Source organism: Gopherus evgoodei, chromosome 15, assembly GCF_007399415.2.
Source record: "Gopherus evgoodei ecotype Sinaloan lineage chromosome 15, rGopEvg1_v1.p, whole genome shotgun sequence".
In the NCBI taxonomy this organism is placed as follows: domain Eukaryota; kingdom Metazoa; phylum Chordata; order Testudines; family Testudinidae; genus Gopherus; species Gopherus evgoodei.
The window spans coordinates 685807-703184 of NC_044336.1; the positions used below are offsets into that span (position 1 = coordinate 685807).

The 17378-nt window shown below is 48.6% G+C and overlaps 2 protein-coding genes across 12 annotated transcripts in view; one reads left to right on the forward strand and one right to left on the reverse strand.

The window, feature by feature from the left end:
- The window catches only part of LOC115635670 (zinc finger protein 436-like), a 340481-nt gene that overhangs the window by 195783 nt on the left and 127320 nt on the right, over nt 1-17378 (reverse strand). The gene's annotated exons all lie outside the window — the stretch shown is intronic.
- LOC115635694 (zinc finger protein 501-like) overlaps nt 1-17378 on the forward strand; it is a 44940-nt gene that overhangs the window by 10611 nt on the left and 16951 nt on the right. For 3 of the 11 annotated variants that reach the window (XR_003996658.1, XM_030534837.1, XM_030534829.1), the window contains exon 2: nt 16385-16509. Coding sequence is in view for 2 of the 11 variants with exons in the window: in XM_030534844.1 (XP_030390704.1) it covers nt 6765-7724 (960 nt within the window). In the remaining 9 variants the exon portion in view is untranslated. The other 8 variants (XM_030534830.1, XM_030534834.1, XM_030534845.1 and 5 more) reach the window with 8 other exon arrangements.

Below are 17378 nucleotides of genomic sequence, written 5' to 3' on the forward strand. Positions count from 1 at the left end.
CCCTTGTTCAAATTATTTCCCTATTTTCTCTAACCACTGGGTTAAGGGGTTTCAAGTTGGATGTCCATATTTTGAATGGTTCCTGGTCTGGTAGGTGGCCTCTGAGCACACCTACCAGACCTGGCCCTACAGGCAAGATAGGTGTTCACTCACCTGTCTTCCCCAGTTCATAGATTGTTCTGGGCCTTAGGTGGAGATAAGTGTCCAGATGCCTAGAGGCAGGCACCAGTGTGCATGCTCAGAGGCAGAAACATAGGCACCTAGGAAACTTTTACCCTGAAAACTTAGATGGGGTAAGTTGCGGTGCTTGCAGGCAGTGGAGTGGGGTTTCTGGATCACAGTGGAGCCTAAACTTGGGACGTAGGTGCCTAGCACACTGCTTCTGCTACCAATTGCTCCATTATCTCAAGCAGAAATCCAGGCGGTGGATCTGCATAGCCTCAGCCCAAATCCTCCTGAGGGAAAACACAGTCTGTGATCATGCAGTGACAGAATGTATTCTAATGCACCTGCACAAGGGGCAGGGTGAAGGTTGCATGGGTACCTCTCTCATAAGTTTAGAGTTACATTATTTATTTAACATTTAGACTGTGATAGAACCTAGAAGCCTCATCCAGGTCCAATCTCCACTGTGTACAAACATACAGCTAGTGACAATCCCTGTCCCAAAGAGCTTAGCATATAACAGGTGGATAAGAGGAACAAAGGGACCAAACTGAGGTAACAAAAATAATGGGCTATACACAATACTTTGCAAATCAGGAGTAGTAATTATATATATATGCAAATTAGCTCATTAAATAATTTGCCTAAAACATCACACATAGATCTGTACAAAAGTTGGCAGCTCTGTACCATGCACCTTCCACTGGACCAGAAATGGAATATCAATTCTTGTATTTCTCTCTCTCCTGCCTTCTCGTCTATCTGTCCTTGTTTCTGTGTGCTGGAGAAAGCTGGACTTGACCCAACAGCTTTGTGAGTAAGCTGAGAACACTCTGGCTGAAACCCTGCGAACACTTCCAGCATTTAGCTGAGAAAAGTTGCCATTCTTCCCCAGCAGATTTAACTCTCAGAGAGGTTTCCATGTGCAATAACTCATGAGCTAAAGCCTTAGAGAGTAAGAAAGTAGCTGGATAGAAACATGGCCCTTTGGGAGACATTTGAAGCTGTGTAATTGATGCCATAAGGAGCAGGATTCCACCTCTTAAGTTTTTGTCCTAGTTTTGAGGTGCACTAACTGCTGCTTAATCCATAAAACTCAACAACCCTGTAGATAGATGTTTCAGGATTGAATCAGGCAAACACACATGTTTGACACCAGTAAGTGTCTGCGATCACACAGAACATTAAAAAGCATTTACTATTGTGGATGGTGGCAAAATCACCAGAGGTGGCAACACGGTGCTAAATAGATTTAGCTCCTTAAAGCCTTGTCTACACTACATGGACAATAACAGCATAGCTACAGTGCCTTAGCTATGCCAGCAATACACTGTAATGCAGATGCAGGCTCTGGAAGGATTTTTTTCATTGCTGTAGGACAGCCACCTCCCTGAGTGATGGTAGCTAGATTGACAGTAGTATCTTCCATCAACCTAGCTAAGTCTACATCTGTAGTTAGGTTGGTGAAGCTAAGCAGCTGCTCACGGGTGTGGATTTTTCACACCTCTGAGGGACAAGCTATGTTGACTACATTTTATGTCAAGTGTCAGAGGGGTAGCTGTGTTAGTCTGGATCTGTAAAAGCAGCAAAGAGTCCTGTGGCACCTTATAGACTAACAGAATATTGGAGCATGAGCTTTCGTGGGTGAATACCCGCTTCATTGGATGCAACCGACGATGCTTTTGCATTTTATGTGTAGACCAGGCCTTACTTTTGTCTCTCACTGCAAGGCAGGTTTTCCCAAGGTTGAATTGTTCTTGTATCTCTTTTCTGAGATACCTACTCTATATTCCCCTGCTCAGACATTATCAATTCTCGCTTCTAAAGATCAATTCTTCACCACTTCCCTAAAATCTTTCAGCTCCCTGACAGCAATTATCTCTCCTACCCCCTTGCAATAATTAATCAGTGCCCTCCATGATCAATTCTCCCTAATCACCCTGTGTGAATCCCCCTACTCAGTACCCCTTTGCAGGTCTCAGGACTGCTCCTGCTAAATAGGTTTCTCATCTGCTCTTTTCCTGCTTCCATCACATTTCCACACTGTAGCCCCTTAGAGCTATCCCAAGCTGCAGGTCTGCCACCCCCATGGAGTTGGAGAGAGACAGTACCTAGAGAGCAAACAATGCCAAAATTTCTGGCTAAGAGCTTGACTTGTAGCAGGTCTGAGCCGAAGATCTCACGAGCAATGTCCAGCCCACCCAGCAAGGCCATTTGCTTGTCATGGAGTGCAGCAGGAGGGGGCTGGGAAGGACTCTGGGCAGAAGTTCTGCAGTGAGACAGATAGATGCAGGGCAGCTCCAGGGTTAATCCTGCTTCCATTATTCCAACATTACAGTTCAGTGTTAGAAGAAAGTGGCTATTTCTATGATTATTTATTTACACAGAACAACCCCTGCCAGCAATCCAGTTGTCAGTTGTGGTATCCTTATGGACATTGGCCTGCATCTCCTTGACACAACAGGTACTAAGAGTGCTGGGGCAGACGGGTCTAGGCCCAGTCATTGGACCCAGGTTGCAAGTGAATTCTGGGGACAACAAAAGAAAAAGCAGGGACAGGAGTGAAGATTAAAGGTTGGAAATGAGGGATCCAGGGAGGGAAACTGAGCAGAGAATCTCTGACAGCACCCTCTGCTTCAAAGATGTCTAAGGAGTCAGTGGACAGTGCCCAAAGGAACTCTGCCCTGCAGCATGATCAGATGAGGGAGTGGAAATAGGCCTCTCAGTTGCAGAGAACCCTTGGTCCAAAGTTCTTCAGGAGTGATGGATGGCTGTCTTGGCCAGTGCCAGAAGGAGGTTGACAAGATCTCACAACTTTGTGGGGGCCACAGATGGGTGTGAATAGATTAGGATGTGTAGGGAAGTGCAGTCAGAACCTTAGTAAGAGGTTCTGGAAGAGGAAAAGCACCTTTATGCATCTGACATAGATGTGCGCCAGGGTCTCCATCTCTGCAGAAGGGACAGGAATTAGGTGAGTTTGTGAACCTCACCAGGTACATGCCTGTGCGTATGGCTCCATGGAGGGGCTGCCAACTAATATCCCTGGTGGGCTGTGGAACCATAAGAGTAGAGGCTGGTGTTCCCCTCCTGAAGCAGCAGCAGGTCCCACCATGTGGTGTTGGGGTGGGATGCACGAGCATTTACAGGTATTTTCTGGGTGCGGTTCAGACACGGACTGGCTGGATGTCATGCAGCTGACTCAGGTGGCATGTTGGGAGCAGCCGGTGAGGCTGTCAGGAGTTAGGGGCCCGATGTCGAGTTCCAGAGGGCCTGGGGTGAGAGATGGACAGGAGTTCACTCTCCCACAGGACCTGCTCAAGAAAAGTGAGAGAAGCATGAGGCAAGGCTGCCCTCCCTTCCTGGAGCACATGACAGGGACAGAGGACAGGCAGCCCCATACACTGGCTGAGTGCTGTCGAGTCCATCCCCTCCCTTTGCTGCTGCACTGGGCAACACAGTATGGGGAGGAGGTGAGCAGCCCTCAGTGGTGGAAGAACAGGTTAAGGACTATTTAGAAAAGCTGGACATGCACAAGTCCATGGGTCCAGATCTAATGCATCCAAGGGTGCTGAGGGAGTTGGCTGATGTGATTGTATAACCATTGGCTATTATCTTTGAAAATTCATGGTGATTGGTGAAGTCCCGGACAATAAGAAAAAGGCAAATATAGAGCCCATATTTAAAAAAGGGAAGAAAGAAAACCCGGGGAACTACAGACTTCACTTCAGTCCCCGGCAAAATCATGAAGCAGATCCTCAAGGAATCCATTTTGAAGCACTTGGAGGAGAGGAAGGTGATCAGGAACAGTCAACATGGATTCATCAAGGCAAGTCATGCCTGACCAACCTGATTGCCTTCTATGATGAGATAACTGGCTCTGTGGATATGGGGAAAGTGGTGGCTGTGATATATCTTGATTTTAGCAAAGCTTTTGAGACGGTCTCCCACAGTATTCTTGCCAGCAAGTTAAAGGAGTATGGATTGGATGAATGGACTATAAGGTGGATAGAAAGCTGGCTAGATTGTCGGGCTCAGCGGGTTGTAATCAATGGCTCAATGTCTAGTTGGCAGCCAGTATCAAGAGGAGTGCCCCAGGGATCGGGCCTGGGACCGGTTTTGTTCAACATCTTTATTAATGATCTGGATGATGGGATGAATTGCACCCTCAGCAAGTTTGCAGATGACACTAAGCTGTGGGGAGAGGTAGATAAACTGTAGAGTAGGGACAGAGTCCAGAGTGACCTTGACAAATTGGAGGATTGGGCCAAAAGAAATCTGATGAGGTTCAGCAAGGACAAGTGCAGAGTCCTGCACTTAGGAAGGAAGAATCCCAAGCTGGGTACTGACTGGTTAAGCAGCAGTTCTGCAGAAAAGGACCTGCGGATTCCAGTGGACAAGAAGCTGGATATGAGTCAGCAGTGTGCCCTTGTTGCCAAGAAGGCCAACAGCATATTGGGCTGTATTAGTAGGAGCATTGCCAGCAGATCGAGGGAACCGATTATTTCCCTCTATTCAGCACAATGAGGCCACACCTGGAGTACAGTGTCCATTTTGGTCCGTCCCCCCTACTACAGAAGGGATGTGGACAAATTGGAGAAAGTCTAGCGGAGGGCAACAAACATGTGCTGGGGCAAATGACTTATGAGGAGAGGCTGAGGGAACTGGGATTATTTAGTCTGCAGAAGAGAAGAGAGAGGGGGGATTTGATAGCAGCCTTCAATTACCTGAAGGGGGGTTCCAAAGAGGATGGAGCTCAGCTGTTCTCAGTGGTGGCAGGTGACAGAACAAGAAGCAATGGTCTCAAGCTGCAGTGAGGGAGGTCTAGCTGGATATTGGGAAACACTATTTCACTAGAAGGGTGGTGAAGCATTGGAATGGGTTACCTAGGGAGGCGGTGGAATCTCCATTCTTAGAGGTTTTTAAGACTCAGCTTGACAAAGGCCTGGTTGGGATGATTTAGTTGGGGTTGGTCCTGCTTTGAGCAGGGGATTGGACTAGATGACCTCCTGAGGTCCCTTCCAACCCTAATACCATGATTCTATGATCATAGTCCAGGTCTCTGAGTCTGGTCATGCCAACAGGGGCAGGCCCACACCGTTCTCGGAGGTACCAGAATGTCCAGTACTCCAGGTATGCATGAGTGACTATCCCAACGTGAACCAGTGCATCTCGCCCCACCACACACCCCTGGCATGGAGAGCAGGTGGGAGGGACCTCACCTGCCTCCCATCCCAGACCATCAGGCCAGAGTTCTTGGCCCAGTTGACTTGGATGGAAGAGACCAGAAAAGAGATGGCTTGGCACGCATGCACTACCCGTGATAAACACAAGGGGTGGGGACAGGAAGGAGGAGAGGCCAGGAACTCAGTCAGGAATTTTCTGAGGCATCCTTGAAATAAAGGCCCCGGGACTCTCAGAATCCCTGCCTGGCAGCAGGAGCAGGTTTCTCTGCGGCTGTCTCTGTCTCTGGTCCATTACCTCTGGAGGTTTCTCTGTGCTCAGGTCCTCAGGATAGAGAGAAGGATTCTGGCCGCATGCCCCCTGTGACTCATTTCTGTGCCAATGGGGAGCGCGCGCAGGGAAAGGGTTTCCATTAAATGTTGTCGCTAGAGGGCCCTGGTTGTTGCTATGGGAGGGAGGCGGCTGGTCTCTGCCTGTCTGCTCAGCGCATCGGGGGTTGAGCTTCCTGGGTCAGACTCTGCCGCTGCCTCCATTGTGAGCCGGGAGCCCGGGCTGAGCCGCTGCTGCTGTGTCCCAGCGGGGTGTGTGCGGGGAGAGCCCTTCCCTAGCGCCCCTCTGTGCCCAGCCGGGGGGACTCTCTCCGGGGGCAGCTCCGGGCTCTGCCGACACCAGCCCCTGAGCCGGAGCCTGCAGGTGAGGGGCGAGACACAGGGGAAGGGCTGGGGCCGGACAGGAAAGTGACTGCACCACCGGCCCGTCCTCGCCCCAGCTCTGCTCCCGGGGGGCGGGGATCTGCGAGTCCCAGAGCTGCTGCTCACCCTGCCCGCCCCCCCGGCTCTGCTCCCATGAGCGCCTGCAGGAGCTGAGCCAGCTCCGGGGAGAGAACAGCCCGAGGGGAGGGGGCAGGGGAGAGACTGGCAGGGCAGCAGGAGCAATCAGTGGGAAGGGAGATTCCCGGCTCCCAGCCCGGCCCAGCCCCGTTCCCTGCAGCACCCCGGGGCAGATTGACTTTCCTGGGACAAGGTGGGGAATAAAGAGAGGAAAAGCCAGTTCCTGCCTCTGCCGATTCCCGCGCTGCTGCGGGATTGTGCTGCCCTGGGGACCTGGTCAGAGGGATTCCCCCAAAGTGGCTCCTTGGATTATGCTCTTTTCTAGTGTTTGGGTCAGAGAATCTATTACTGGGGTGTTAAAAATGTCTCACTGCATTTAGTCATGGTGCTAGGTGATGGCTTTGCACTATAACAAAGGGACTAAGAATTTAATATTCTCTGAGTGGGTATTTCTGATGGATGCCCCCTAAATACTAATACATTCTTAAGGAAATTAATAGAAGAGTTGTTTTGATTTTGCAGCTCACAATGGGATACAACTGAATGTAAGGAGCTGAATCATTATCCAAAGAAGCAAATACAAAGAAGATGTCACCCAGAAAATCCAAGAGGACTCTGAGCCAGAGCCCTGAGCAGGACAAACCCTGTGAGAGCCAGTACAGGCCAGAGGAGATAGAGGCCATGGAGAAGAGACCAGTGAAACTCATCCAAGGAATTAAGAAGCGAAAGGATTTTGTGGTGCACCAGGGAACCCAGACAGAGGAGAGCCCCAATATCTGCATTGAGTGTGGGAAAAGCTTTACCCAGAACTCCAGCCTCATCAACCATCGTAGAACCCACACGGATGAGAAGCCCTACAAATGCCCTGACTGTGGGAAATGTTTCGGCGTCAGCTCCAGCCTCAGCCGGCACCAGCGCATTCACACAGGCGAGAAGCCCTACGCCTGCCCTGACTGCGGGAAGAGCTTCAGTGATAAGTCCAACCTAACCCAGCACCAGCGTGTCCACACGGGTGAGAAGCCCTACAAGTGTATTGACTGCGGGAAGAGCTTCAGCCGCAGCTCCCACAAGAAGAAGCACCTGCGGCACCTGATGGGCAAGAAGCCAGGCAAGTGCTCATCACCGCAACAGCGTGAGGGTGCTGTCGGGAAGGCCAAGGCCAGAAGGAAGGTGGAGGTGCTGAACACGTGCACCGAGTGCTGGCAGAGCTTCAGCCAGAATGCTGATCTCATCAAGCACATGAGGATCCACACTGGTGAGAAGCCCTTCAAATGTACTGACTGTGGGAAGAGCTTCAGCGTCAGCTCCAATCTCTTCCGGCACCAGCGCATCCACACCGGGGAGAAACCCTACACGTGCTCTGACTGTGGGAAAAGCTTCACTGACAAGTCCACCCTGACCCAGCACCAGCGCATCCACACGGGTGAGAAACCCTACATCTGCACCTTCTGTGGGAAGGGCTTCAGCCACAGCTCCCACCACAAGAGACATGAGAAAATCCACAAGGGTGAGAACCTGCTACTGACCTTCCCCACCCAGACATTCTGAACAGCTGGACATTTGAGGATCATGCAGGGATCAGTGTGGGTTCCACTGTGGGAAGCTGTCTGCATGGTGGGAATTTATCTTCTGGAGATTAGGAACGGCCGCAGAGATTGCATAGCTGTTCAGAACAGAAGGGACCATTAGATCATCTAGTCTGACTTCCTGCCCATCACATGCCTGAGAATCTCACCTAGTAACTCCTGCATCCAGCCCAGTAACTTGTGGTTGACTGAGAAAGTATGTCTTAGAAAGAGGAATCCAAACTCGGTTTAAATGCTCCAGGTTATGGAGAATCCATCACAGCCTTTGAGATCTGTTCCCAGGGTTCACTACAGTCCTGTAAAATTTTACCTCTTATTTTCAGTTTGAACACTGTTGACTTCAGCTCCCAGCCACTGGAACTTTGCTAAAGTAAAGAGCCCTCTGGTATCAGCAATATGATCCTTATGTAGATATCTACAGATTGTGATTAGATCCCCTCTTAATCTACCCTTCAATAGCTAGAGCTCCGTAAGTTTCCTTTCACAGTAAGGCATGTTACAAGTCATTCTGTGTAGCCCTTTTCTGAATCCTCTCCAGTTTCGCAACAGCCTTTTTAAAGTGTGAACACCAGAACTAGACACAGCACTCCAGAATGGTCTCTTGTCCATAGGATCAGAGCAATTGTCCTTCTACTGCCATCACCTGTCTCCAAAGGTGGCTATTACCACTTCCCTCAAAGGAAGGTGTGAAACTCCCCTAATGAAAAGTTTTCCAGTAGCCTACTCATGGGGGAAAGCTGCTGCATCTATCCAGGAATGGATGGATGGATGGTTTCTGCTCTTTACATAAGCACCCCTTATAAATGTTCCTCCTAGCCATTGTAACTAGGGATGGTATTTCTGTCCTTCACATCAATGTCTAATGTCAATGAGACTATTTGCCTCCATACACCTTGTGGCAGAGATTTCCACAGGTTATTTATGCATTGTGTAGAATAGCATGTCTATCAGTTTTATATTTTATGTCTCTCAGTTTCATTGACTGTGCCCTTTTTCTTGTATGGAGAGAGGGCAAATAGCATCTTCTCTATCCCATTTATTGTTTTATTTGTCTTCTCATTAATCTCTTCTCTGACACGATTCCAGTCTTTTCAGTCTCTCGTCATACAAAAGTCTCTTGCAGGCCTGTAATTATTCTTGTCACCCATCTCTGAATACCTTCCGTTTCTCCTATGTCCTCTTTGAGATGGGGTGACCGGAACTACACACACCATTGATTTATATAGTGGCATTAGAATATTCTTAGTATTATTTTCTATCCAGCTGTTTATATGTCTTGTTTGTGTGTGTTTAATTGTTAGCCACTGCTGCACATCATGCAGAGCTTTTCATTCAGTTGTCCACCAAGACTCGTAGGCCTTTTCCCTGAGATGTTACTAGCATTGTGTATGAGTAGTTCATCTTGTTCCTTTTCATTGGCCATGTAGTGCCATTAATTTTTAAGCAGCACTCCCTAATCAAGTGAATGGAGAGTTATAAAAAATATCTTGTATCTATCTATAGTAGGGTTTTGATAGCTACCATCACAGTAGTATCTAAGCACTTCCTTGATAAATTGAATCTTCATTAAAAAATATGAAGGCATACTGTTGTCCAGTGCATTACCTCACACTTATCTGCACTGAATTCCCTCTGCCATCACATTGCCTCAGCTTTGCTAGATCCCTCTGCACTCAGCCTCCTTTATATGTGACTAAACTAAAATAATTTTGTCATCTGCAAATGTTGTCACATCTCTGCTCACCCTGTTCCTTCAGTAATAAATATATTAAACACAAGTTCTAAGTCAGAACCACAGGACACCCTACCTATCATCTTCATTGACTCTAACGTGCATCTCCTCTTTGCTGTGTCAGCATCTCTCTGTTCCTTGTTCTGACACACTACTTCCTCCCTATCCTTTGGCCCCAGTCAAGTGGTGAGGTCTAGGCAGCCATCAGCATTCTCAGTTTATTATTTGCATTACAATCCAGGCTAGAGTCACTAACTGAGATCAGGGCCCCACAGTGCAGGAGCTGCACATACACATGTTGAGAGACAGTGCTTGCCCCCAAAGAACTCACAAGCTAAATGGATAAGACAGACAAATGGGGAGGGGGACAGAGGGCAGGTCTACACTTAAAATGCTGCAGCGGCATAGTTGCACTGTAGCAGTTTCAATGAAGACACTACTATGCCGACGGGAGAGCTTCTTCCCTTGGCATATTTAATCCACCTCCACAAGATTTTTCATACCCCTGAGTGATGTAGTTATACTGATGTAAGTTTATAGTGTAGACCTGGCCAGAGACCCAAAGAGGGGTAAGGGACTTGCCCAAGGTCACCAAGCTGGCCAGTGGCAGGACTGGGAATAGAACGCTTTTGCTCTCTTGGGTTGTCCAGAGTGAAATTACCCAAAGAGTCTCATCCTTACTTAGTCTTACTCCTATCGTCTCCTTAAAAACAAACTAGATATATTCAAAATAGAGAAACTATTCTAGTAAACCCAAAGAAATGAATTGCATGACATATCTAGATTTAAACTGCTTGTAGACTACACTAGATGATGTACTCTCAGCTTAGTTACAGAAGACTAAAAGGAAAATATGTTAGATTTCTAGACCTCAGTGATCTTTTTCTTCTCTACACAGGAAAGTTTTACCAGTTATAAAAGTTTTACCATTATATCAGTTAAACCCCTATGTGGACAGTTTTATTACAGTATAGGAGTGACTTTTTTCAGCTTATTTTAACTCCTGTCCCAAGCGACATAAGCTAAACCAGTAAAAAACTGCTTTAACTGGAGTAGCTGTCCACATGGTGAGATATATATGCTGGTTTAAATTCACGCTTAACCAATACCAAAAAAATCTTTCCTGTGTAGATGAGGCCTGACATTCTGTTTGCCAGAACCTAGCTATCCTTCATCCATCTCCTTTAACCCCCAGGGCCTTTCCCTGCTGTGATCTGTATTTCAAGAGCCTTGTCAGTGTTTCAGTTCTTTTGATATGCCTGGGTTAGTGATCCTCATCCACTGACACCCCTCACAATGGCGATTACCCAGTTCTTGCTGTTTGTTTGCATAACAGACATCTCCCCTCCCCAGCCTCATCATTCTTTGTGGGCAGATCCACAAGAAGTGTTTGTTACACATTCATCAGGGATGCTAATTAACCTCCTTCCAAATGGTTGACTTGGGTCAGATCCATGAAACATCTTGCTGTCTGCATGTACAAATGCATCTGATAGACCTTCATAATATAACTCTGCTCCATATTATATGTTATTGGTATCAGATCAGCGCCTAGAGACCCCAACCAAGATTAGGCCCCTTTGTTCTGGGCACTGGCACATAGTGAGAGACAGGCCCTGCCCCAAAGAACAGACTGGATCAGATCATGGTCCAACAGTAGCCAGCCCAGATGCTTCAGAGGAAAGTGAAGAAGCTTTGCAGTGAGCAGTTACAGGCTTATCTGTCTCCAGGAAAAGTTTTCTATTAACCCTGAATCGTTAAGTTCCGAAGCCTGAAGCTTTATATCCTCTCCAGAACCTGTCTGGAGATGTTTAGTACTTACTCTGGATATTCTTGTCTGTATATAGAGCTTATTATCCAAATAGACACAGGGGAAACGACTTGTCCAAGGTCACAGAGCAGGTCAGAGCAGACCCTTCATTTGATAGCTCCTAGGCCAGTGCTCCATTCGTCAGACCACATTGCTTCACATACATCACTCAGCAGCTCCTTCCCACTGTCAGCCCACTGCCAATCTTCTTCTGTGTTGGAAAACTGACCACTGAGCTCTGCCCTTTGGGCCCTGTCCTTTCCCAGTATCCAATCCATGACAAGACTTCACCACTCACCCCACAACGTCTTGCTTGGTTCCCTTCATGGCTTCTTGGAGGAGCTTTGCCAATGGCTTTCTTGAAGTCGGAATTAAAGATGTCACCTGGATCATCTTCCACTGTTCTGCTGAGGTGCTGTAGAGAATCCCAGTAGGTTCCTTTGGTCAGATCCCCTCATATTGTCCTCATCTGGGTTTGGATTGTTTCACTGCCTGTTTCAATCCATGCAGCCGGTATGGAAGCTGGTCTGTAATCTCTGCCTCTTCCCTGCCATCTTTTTTAATACAACACCCTTTAGCCCCTCCGTGATAGTAGGTAACTTGAATGGTTTTAAATTATATTTAAATATTTTGGCTAAGCTGCATCCTCCAGGAGCTTGGGAGGCAGCGCTAGTGTGTAAAGGATGTTTGTTCCAGAACCTCCTCTTTGGACACTTCAGTCTCTGACAGTGCCTTATCTTTGCTACCTGCACAGAGAGCCTGGGGTAGTTTCTCCACAACACGCTCTGGGATGGAGCCTGAGGCAAAGAAACCCCAAAGCTTCCTAGTAATGTCCTTGCCTCTGAGAGAGTTTGTTTCACCCAAGTGATGGAAGTGTGGCATGTGGAACTCTGGCCGTTGGTCCAGACAGCTGGCTGCTCCCATGCCTGTCTGTCCCTCTGGCCTGCCAGCTGCTACGCATGGTTTGTTTGGTGCTTCATGACAAGCCTGACAGCCTTGGAAAGTAGCTGGGAATGAGGAGGAGCCAGGCTAGCTGCCCCTGTACAGAGAGGGAGAGGAAATGAGAGTGGTGTCAGGCAATGGGAGAAGAGGTAGGGCCTGGGTAATAGGGAACAGGATAGGAAATAGGACACAAGACAATCTATTAAGAGGAGTGGAAAGATTTGAGGGGCTGCGGTCTAATGGGCCCACTGACTTGCACAGCTTTCCTACTTCTGGGATTAGTGAAGAATTTCTGGTTATGTGTCTTTATGTCTTTGACTCCCCAGATTGCCTCTTCTCCCTCCTAATTCCCTCCTCACTGTTTATGTTCCCTTTCTGTTGGCTGCCCATGGGCTGATTTTACACTGTGTGAATGTTTCCTGCTGAGCGCAAATAAACTCTTCTACCTTGGCATTTAACCACACTGGGCTATTCTCTTTTCAGCTTCCTTATTTCTTCAGGAGATGGCAATTTGGAAATGGGACACGGGGACTTCCCCCTCTCAGGGACACTGGCTCCAATGCAGTCCCAGGATGTGGGAACGGGCTGGCCCTGGGCAGGGGAATGGGACATGGGGACTTCTCACTCTAAGGGCACTGGCTCCAGTTGAGTCCCAGGGTGGAGGAACTGGCTGACCCTAGGTGGGGGAATGGGACATGGGGCCTTTCCCCTCTAAGGGCATTGGCTCCAACCTGGCTCCAGGGTGTTGGCGATTATCTGAAGAAAATTTAAATTATGGTGACTCACAATATCACATATTTGTCTTTTTAAACCTTCTAATTGTCTAAGGATAACTAAGAACAAACTCACAGAGCGCTGCCTACTTTCAGATCGCTCACCACCTCCCCATTGTTCTCAGTGGAACAGAAGCCACTGGCTACCCTCAGTCAAGATGGTTGCCACTTCCCCAGCCCTCGCAGGGTTTATGGATGTTTAGCTCTTAAAGAGGGCCAGTGCCTCCCATTGTTCCCAGTGGGGTGGAAGCTGGCTGCCAGCAGGAAAAGTGTCTGTCCACCATATAATTATGAGGCAGGGAGGGGCTGAGGGAGCAGGGATGGAGATGGTGGGTGCAGGGGAAGGTGGAGACGGGAACACTTGCGGGGCAAATGATTGTGGTGGACAGCAGGAGCTAGAGGGGCAGAGAGGGATGCTGTGGAGCTGCAGTTCCCAGAATTAGTTGGAGACGCTCTAAGCGTCCCAGGTCTCTTGGCGTGGACCTGAAGCCCCAGTTCTTACGAGGAGGAATGTTGCCTGGCCACCCCATCATGATCATGGTTGGGAACCAGGAGAATGTGAGCTCAGGTCTCAGCTCTTCCACACTCTGGTATCAATGATGCTGTGTGCTTCCCAGCCCTTATAGCAGAGCAAGGTTTCCTACCTCTAACCCAAAAGGCAAACAAGCATCATTTCAGATGAGGCAGTTCCGACAGCACAGAGAATAGCCAAGTCCCTAATACCAGTAAGCAGAAATGTAGCCACTCCGCCCTTCAGAATGAATGTGCCGATTCTTTGTGCTTCATTGTAGCCACTGCTGGAACAGCTTGACCATACTCCCCTCCCAAAGCCAGGAAAAGAGCTCAGGTGTTCTGATTTTCGATCTCGTTCCCTGCTTTAACCACTAGACAACACTCCCTTTCCAGAGCTGTGAACAGAAACCACAAGTCCTGATGGGGCTGCCTGGGCCCCTGAATGACATCACGGGACACCTTTTTCTGGGACTCTGTTTCTGATCTCTTTGCTCTGGAGGTTTCTGGGGACCTAACTAAGCAAGGGGAACGGGCAACATGATGGCCAATTAAGTTCTTTCTGACAATTGTGAAGTAATGCACATTGGAGGGACACATTCTAAACTCTTCTAAATCAGAATTCTGAATGAACTGCATCAGCCCAAGAAAAGGACCATTGTGGGCAGCTCTATGAAAAGCTTGGTTTAGTGCACAACTGAGGCCAAAAAAGGTAACAAGGTGTCAGCATGCATAAGGGATGGGATGGTGAACAATACAGAGAATATTCTAATGCCTTTGTATAAATCAATGGTGTGACTTCCTCTGAAGACCATGGGCAGTAGTGGGATCCCAGTTTTCACAGGTTACTGCAAAATCCGGGGTGGAGGGGGATGTTCAGAGAAGGACAGGAAGAATGATCAAGGACCCAGAAGAATCTTCATATGAAAATGGACTGGGATTGTTACCTTAGAAAGGAGATGAGTAAAAGGGGACTGGGTCAAAGTCTATAAAATAATAAATGATCTAGAGTGGGGAGATCAAGAGGTTCTGTTTTTCTGGTCTTATAACACAAGAGCAAGGGACACACCACAAAAATTAAAAGGTGAGACATTCAAAACCAATTAACAGGAAAAACTTGTTCACACGATAGGTAATTAACCCAAGGAACTCCTTGCCACAGGAAGTGGTTGAAAGCCACAAACTTAGCAAGATTCAAAAGGGACTGGACATTTCTGTGGACAGCAAGACTATCCAGCGGTCCCCCGACAACAAACATTTCTGAAGGGATACTGAACTCCCTAGTGTAGGGCGTGAGCCGATCTCTAGCTATTAGAGCCCAGGATGAGACCAATACTGGAGAGGGGACAGGTTTTCACACATCTGTTCGCTACTGCAGGGCTCTTGCACATTTCTGGAGCATCTGGTTCTGCCAGTGCAGGAGCCTGGACACGGGGCTACACCTGGCGCTGGGGTCTGGGCTAGCAGGGCTGTGCCTGTGAGCTCTCTGGTCAGGAATGAGGGCGCAGAACTCTGGGCCGGTTCCCCTGCGCCCGGTTTCTGTTCCTGCGGGAGCGCAGGGAGCCGCTGCCCCTAGAGTTTGTCGCTAGAGGTCTCTGGTTATACCGAGGCCGGGGGAGGTGGCTCTCTCTGTATTTCTCCCTTCAGGATATCAGGGTTGAGCTTCCTGGGTCAGAGGCTGCTGCTGCCTCCATTGTGAGTCCGGATTCCTTTCCAGGCTGAGCCGCTGTTGCTCCGCGGGGTGTGTGCGGGGAGAGCCCTTTCTTAGCATCCCTCTGTGCCCAGCCGGGGGGGACTTTCTCTAGGGGCTGCAATCAGCCCCTGGGGCAGCCCCGGGCTCTGCCGACACCAGCCCCTGAGCCGGAGCCTGCAGGTGAGGGGAAGGACCCGAGGAAAGGGTTGGGGCTGGGCAGAAAAGTGAGTCTGCACCAGCGGCCCCTCCTCGCCCCCGTTCTACTCCTGGGGGCGGGCGGGGGCCTGCGAGTCCCAGACCTGCTGCCCTCCCTGACCCCTCCCCTAGGCTCCTCATCCCTCCACAGGATTGAAGTGGTGCCAGGCGTCCTGCTACCTCTTGCGCTGGGGTGAATTTTATCCGGAGGTATAAGAGCTGCTGAGCTAATTACCAGCCACATCACTGCAGGTCCAGCACCGAATTGCGGCTCGGCTGTGCTGGTGCCTCTCTTGTGCCTGGTGTCCGCTCTTCCCAGCGCCCAGGCAGTGTTTCTGAAAGGCGAGTTCTCAGTCTGGGTTTTAACCCGAGCGCGTTTGGGAAAGATTTGTCTGACTGTGTAATTTGCAGTTTTGCCCTGCTGTACAGTTGGCAGGAAGGATGAGTTAAGACTCTGCAGGGCTCTCAGGTGGGCTGGGTCCAGCGCTGTCTTTGGTTCCGTGTGCTACCGTGGGTACTTCACTTACACCAAGAGTTTTGGAAGTGACTAGTGATTTCTGAGTGCCCAGCTTGCAACCCCACAAAAGAACCTGTTTTTTAGCAAGTGGGTGCTCAGCACTGTATGAAAATCAAGCCCCTTAAAGAGGTAGCAAGTTGGGCACCCAAAGTCATTCATCACCTTGGAAATTACTGGCCTTACATTTCTCTGTTCCTTACTTTGCCCATCTGTAAAATAGAGATGATAACATTTCCCTACCTCAACGGGAGTGCGAGCCTACACTGGAGCACTCACATTCTTTGCTGATAGATGCCATAGAGATACTTGGATAATGAGGGTCAATGCAAAGGAAACTGTGCATTGTGCAGTTCATAACTGGTTACCTGCAGGGGTCATATAGTATCATCTCTTCTCTCCATTTGGAAGATTCATGGATCTAACTAACACCATGTCAATTTCATCTCGTAGCATTGGCCATAATATTCTGCTGGAATCTGCTGGGTGCTGTACACACATACTGTCCCTGCCTTGAAAAGCCTCCTCATCCAATCAAAAAATAGAAGCAACAACATGTGACTTGTGTGCTTTAAGAGGTAAGCATTTTTTAATTATTCTTTTTTGTCAAGGTTCCTTCCCCACTCTGAACTTTAGAGTACAGATGTGGGGACCTGCATGGACACTTTTAAGCTTAATTACTAGCTTAGATCTGGTATCACTGCCACCATCCAGGATTTTCAGGCTCTGGATCACTCCCTTTCCCCCCAAAACCTTCCCCTCCCTGGGTAGCCTTGAGAGGCTCTGTCATGGTATAATTCCCCACTCTGAAGCTTAGCGTCCAAAAGATGGGGTACCAGCATGAATTCCTCTAAGCTCCATTACCAGCTTAGTACTTGTAGCGCTGCCACCAACCAGGAATTCCAGTGCCTGGTACACTCTGGTCCCCCCAAAACCTTGCCCGGGGACCCCCAAGACCCAGATCCTCTGGATCTCAACACAAGGAAAGTAAACCCTTTCCCCCCGTTGCCTCTCCCAGGCCTCCCCTCCCTGGGTTACCCTGGAAGATCATTGTGATTCAAACTCCTTGAATCTTAAAACAGAGAGGAAAATTCACCTTCCCCCCTCCTTCTCTCTCCCCCTCCCAGACTCTCCCTGAGAGAGAAAGTAATCCTAACACAGAGAGAAAATTAACCTCTTTCTCCCCCTTCCCTCCTTTCTCCCCACCAATTCCCTGGTGAATCCAGACCCAGTCCCCTGGGGTCTCAGCAGAATAAAAAACAATCAGGTTCTTAAACAAGAAAAGCTTTTAATTAAAAAAAGAAAAACAGTAAAAATTATCTTTGTAAATTTAAGATGGAATATGTTACAGGGTCTTTCAGCTATAGACACTGGGAATACCCTCCCAGCCTAAGTATACAAGTACAAATTAAAATCCTTTCAGCAAAATACACATTTGAACTCCTTC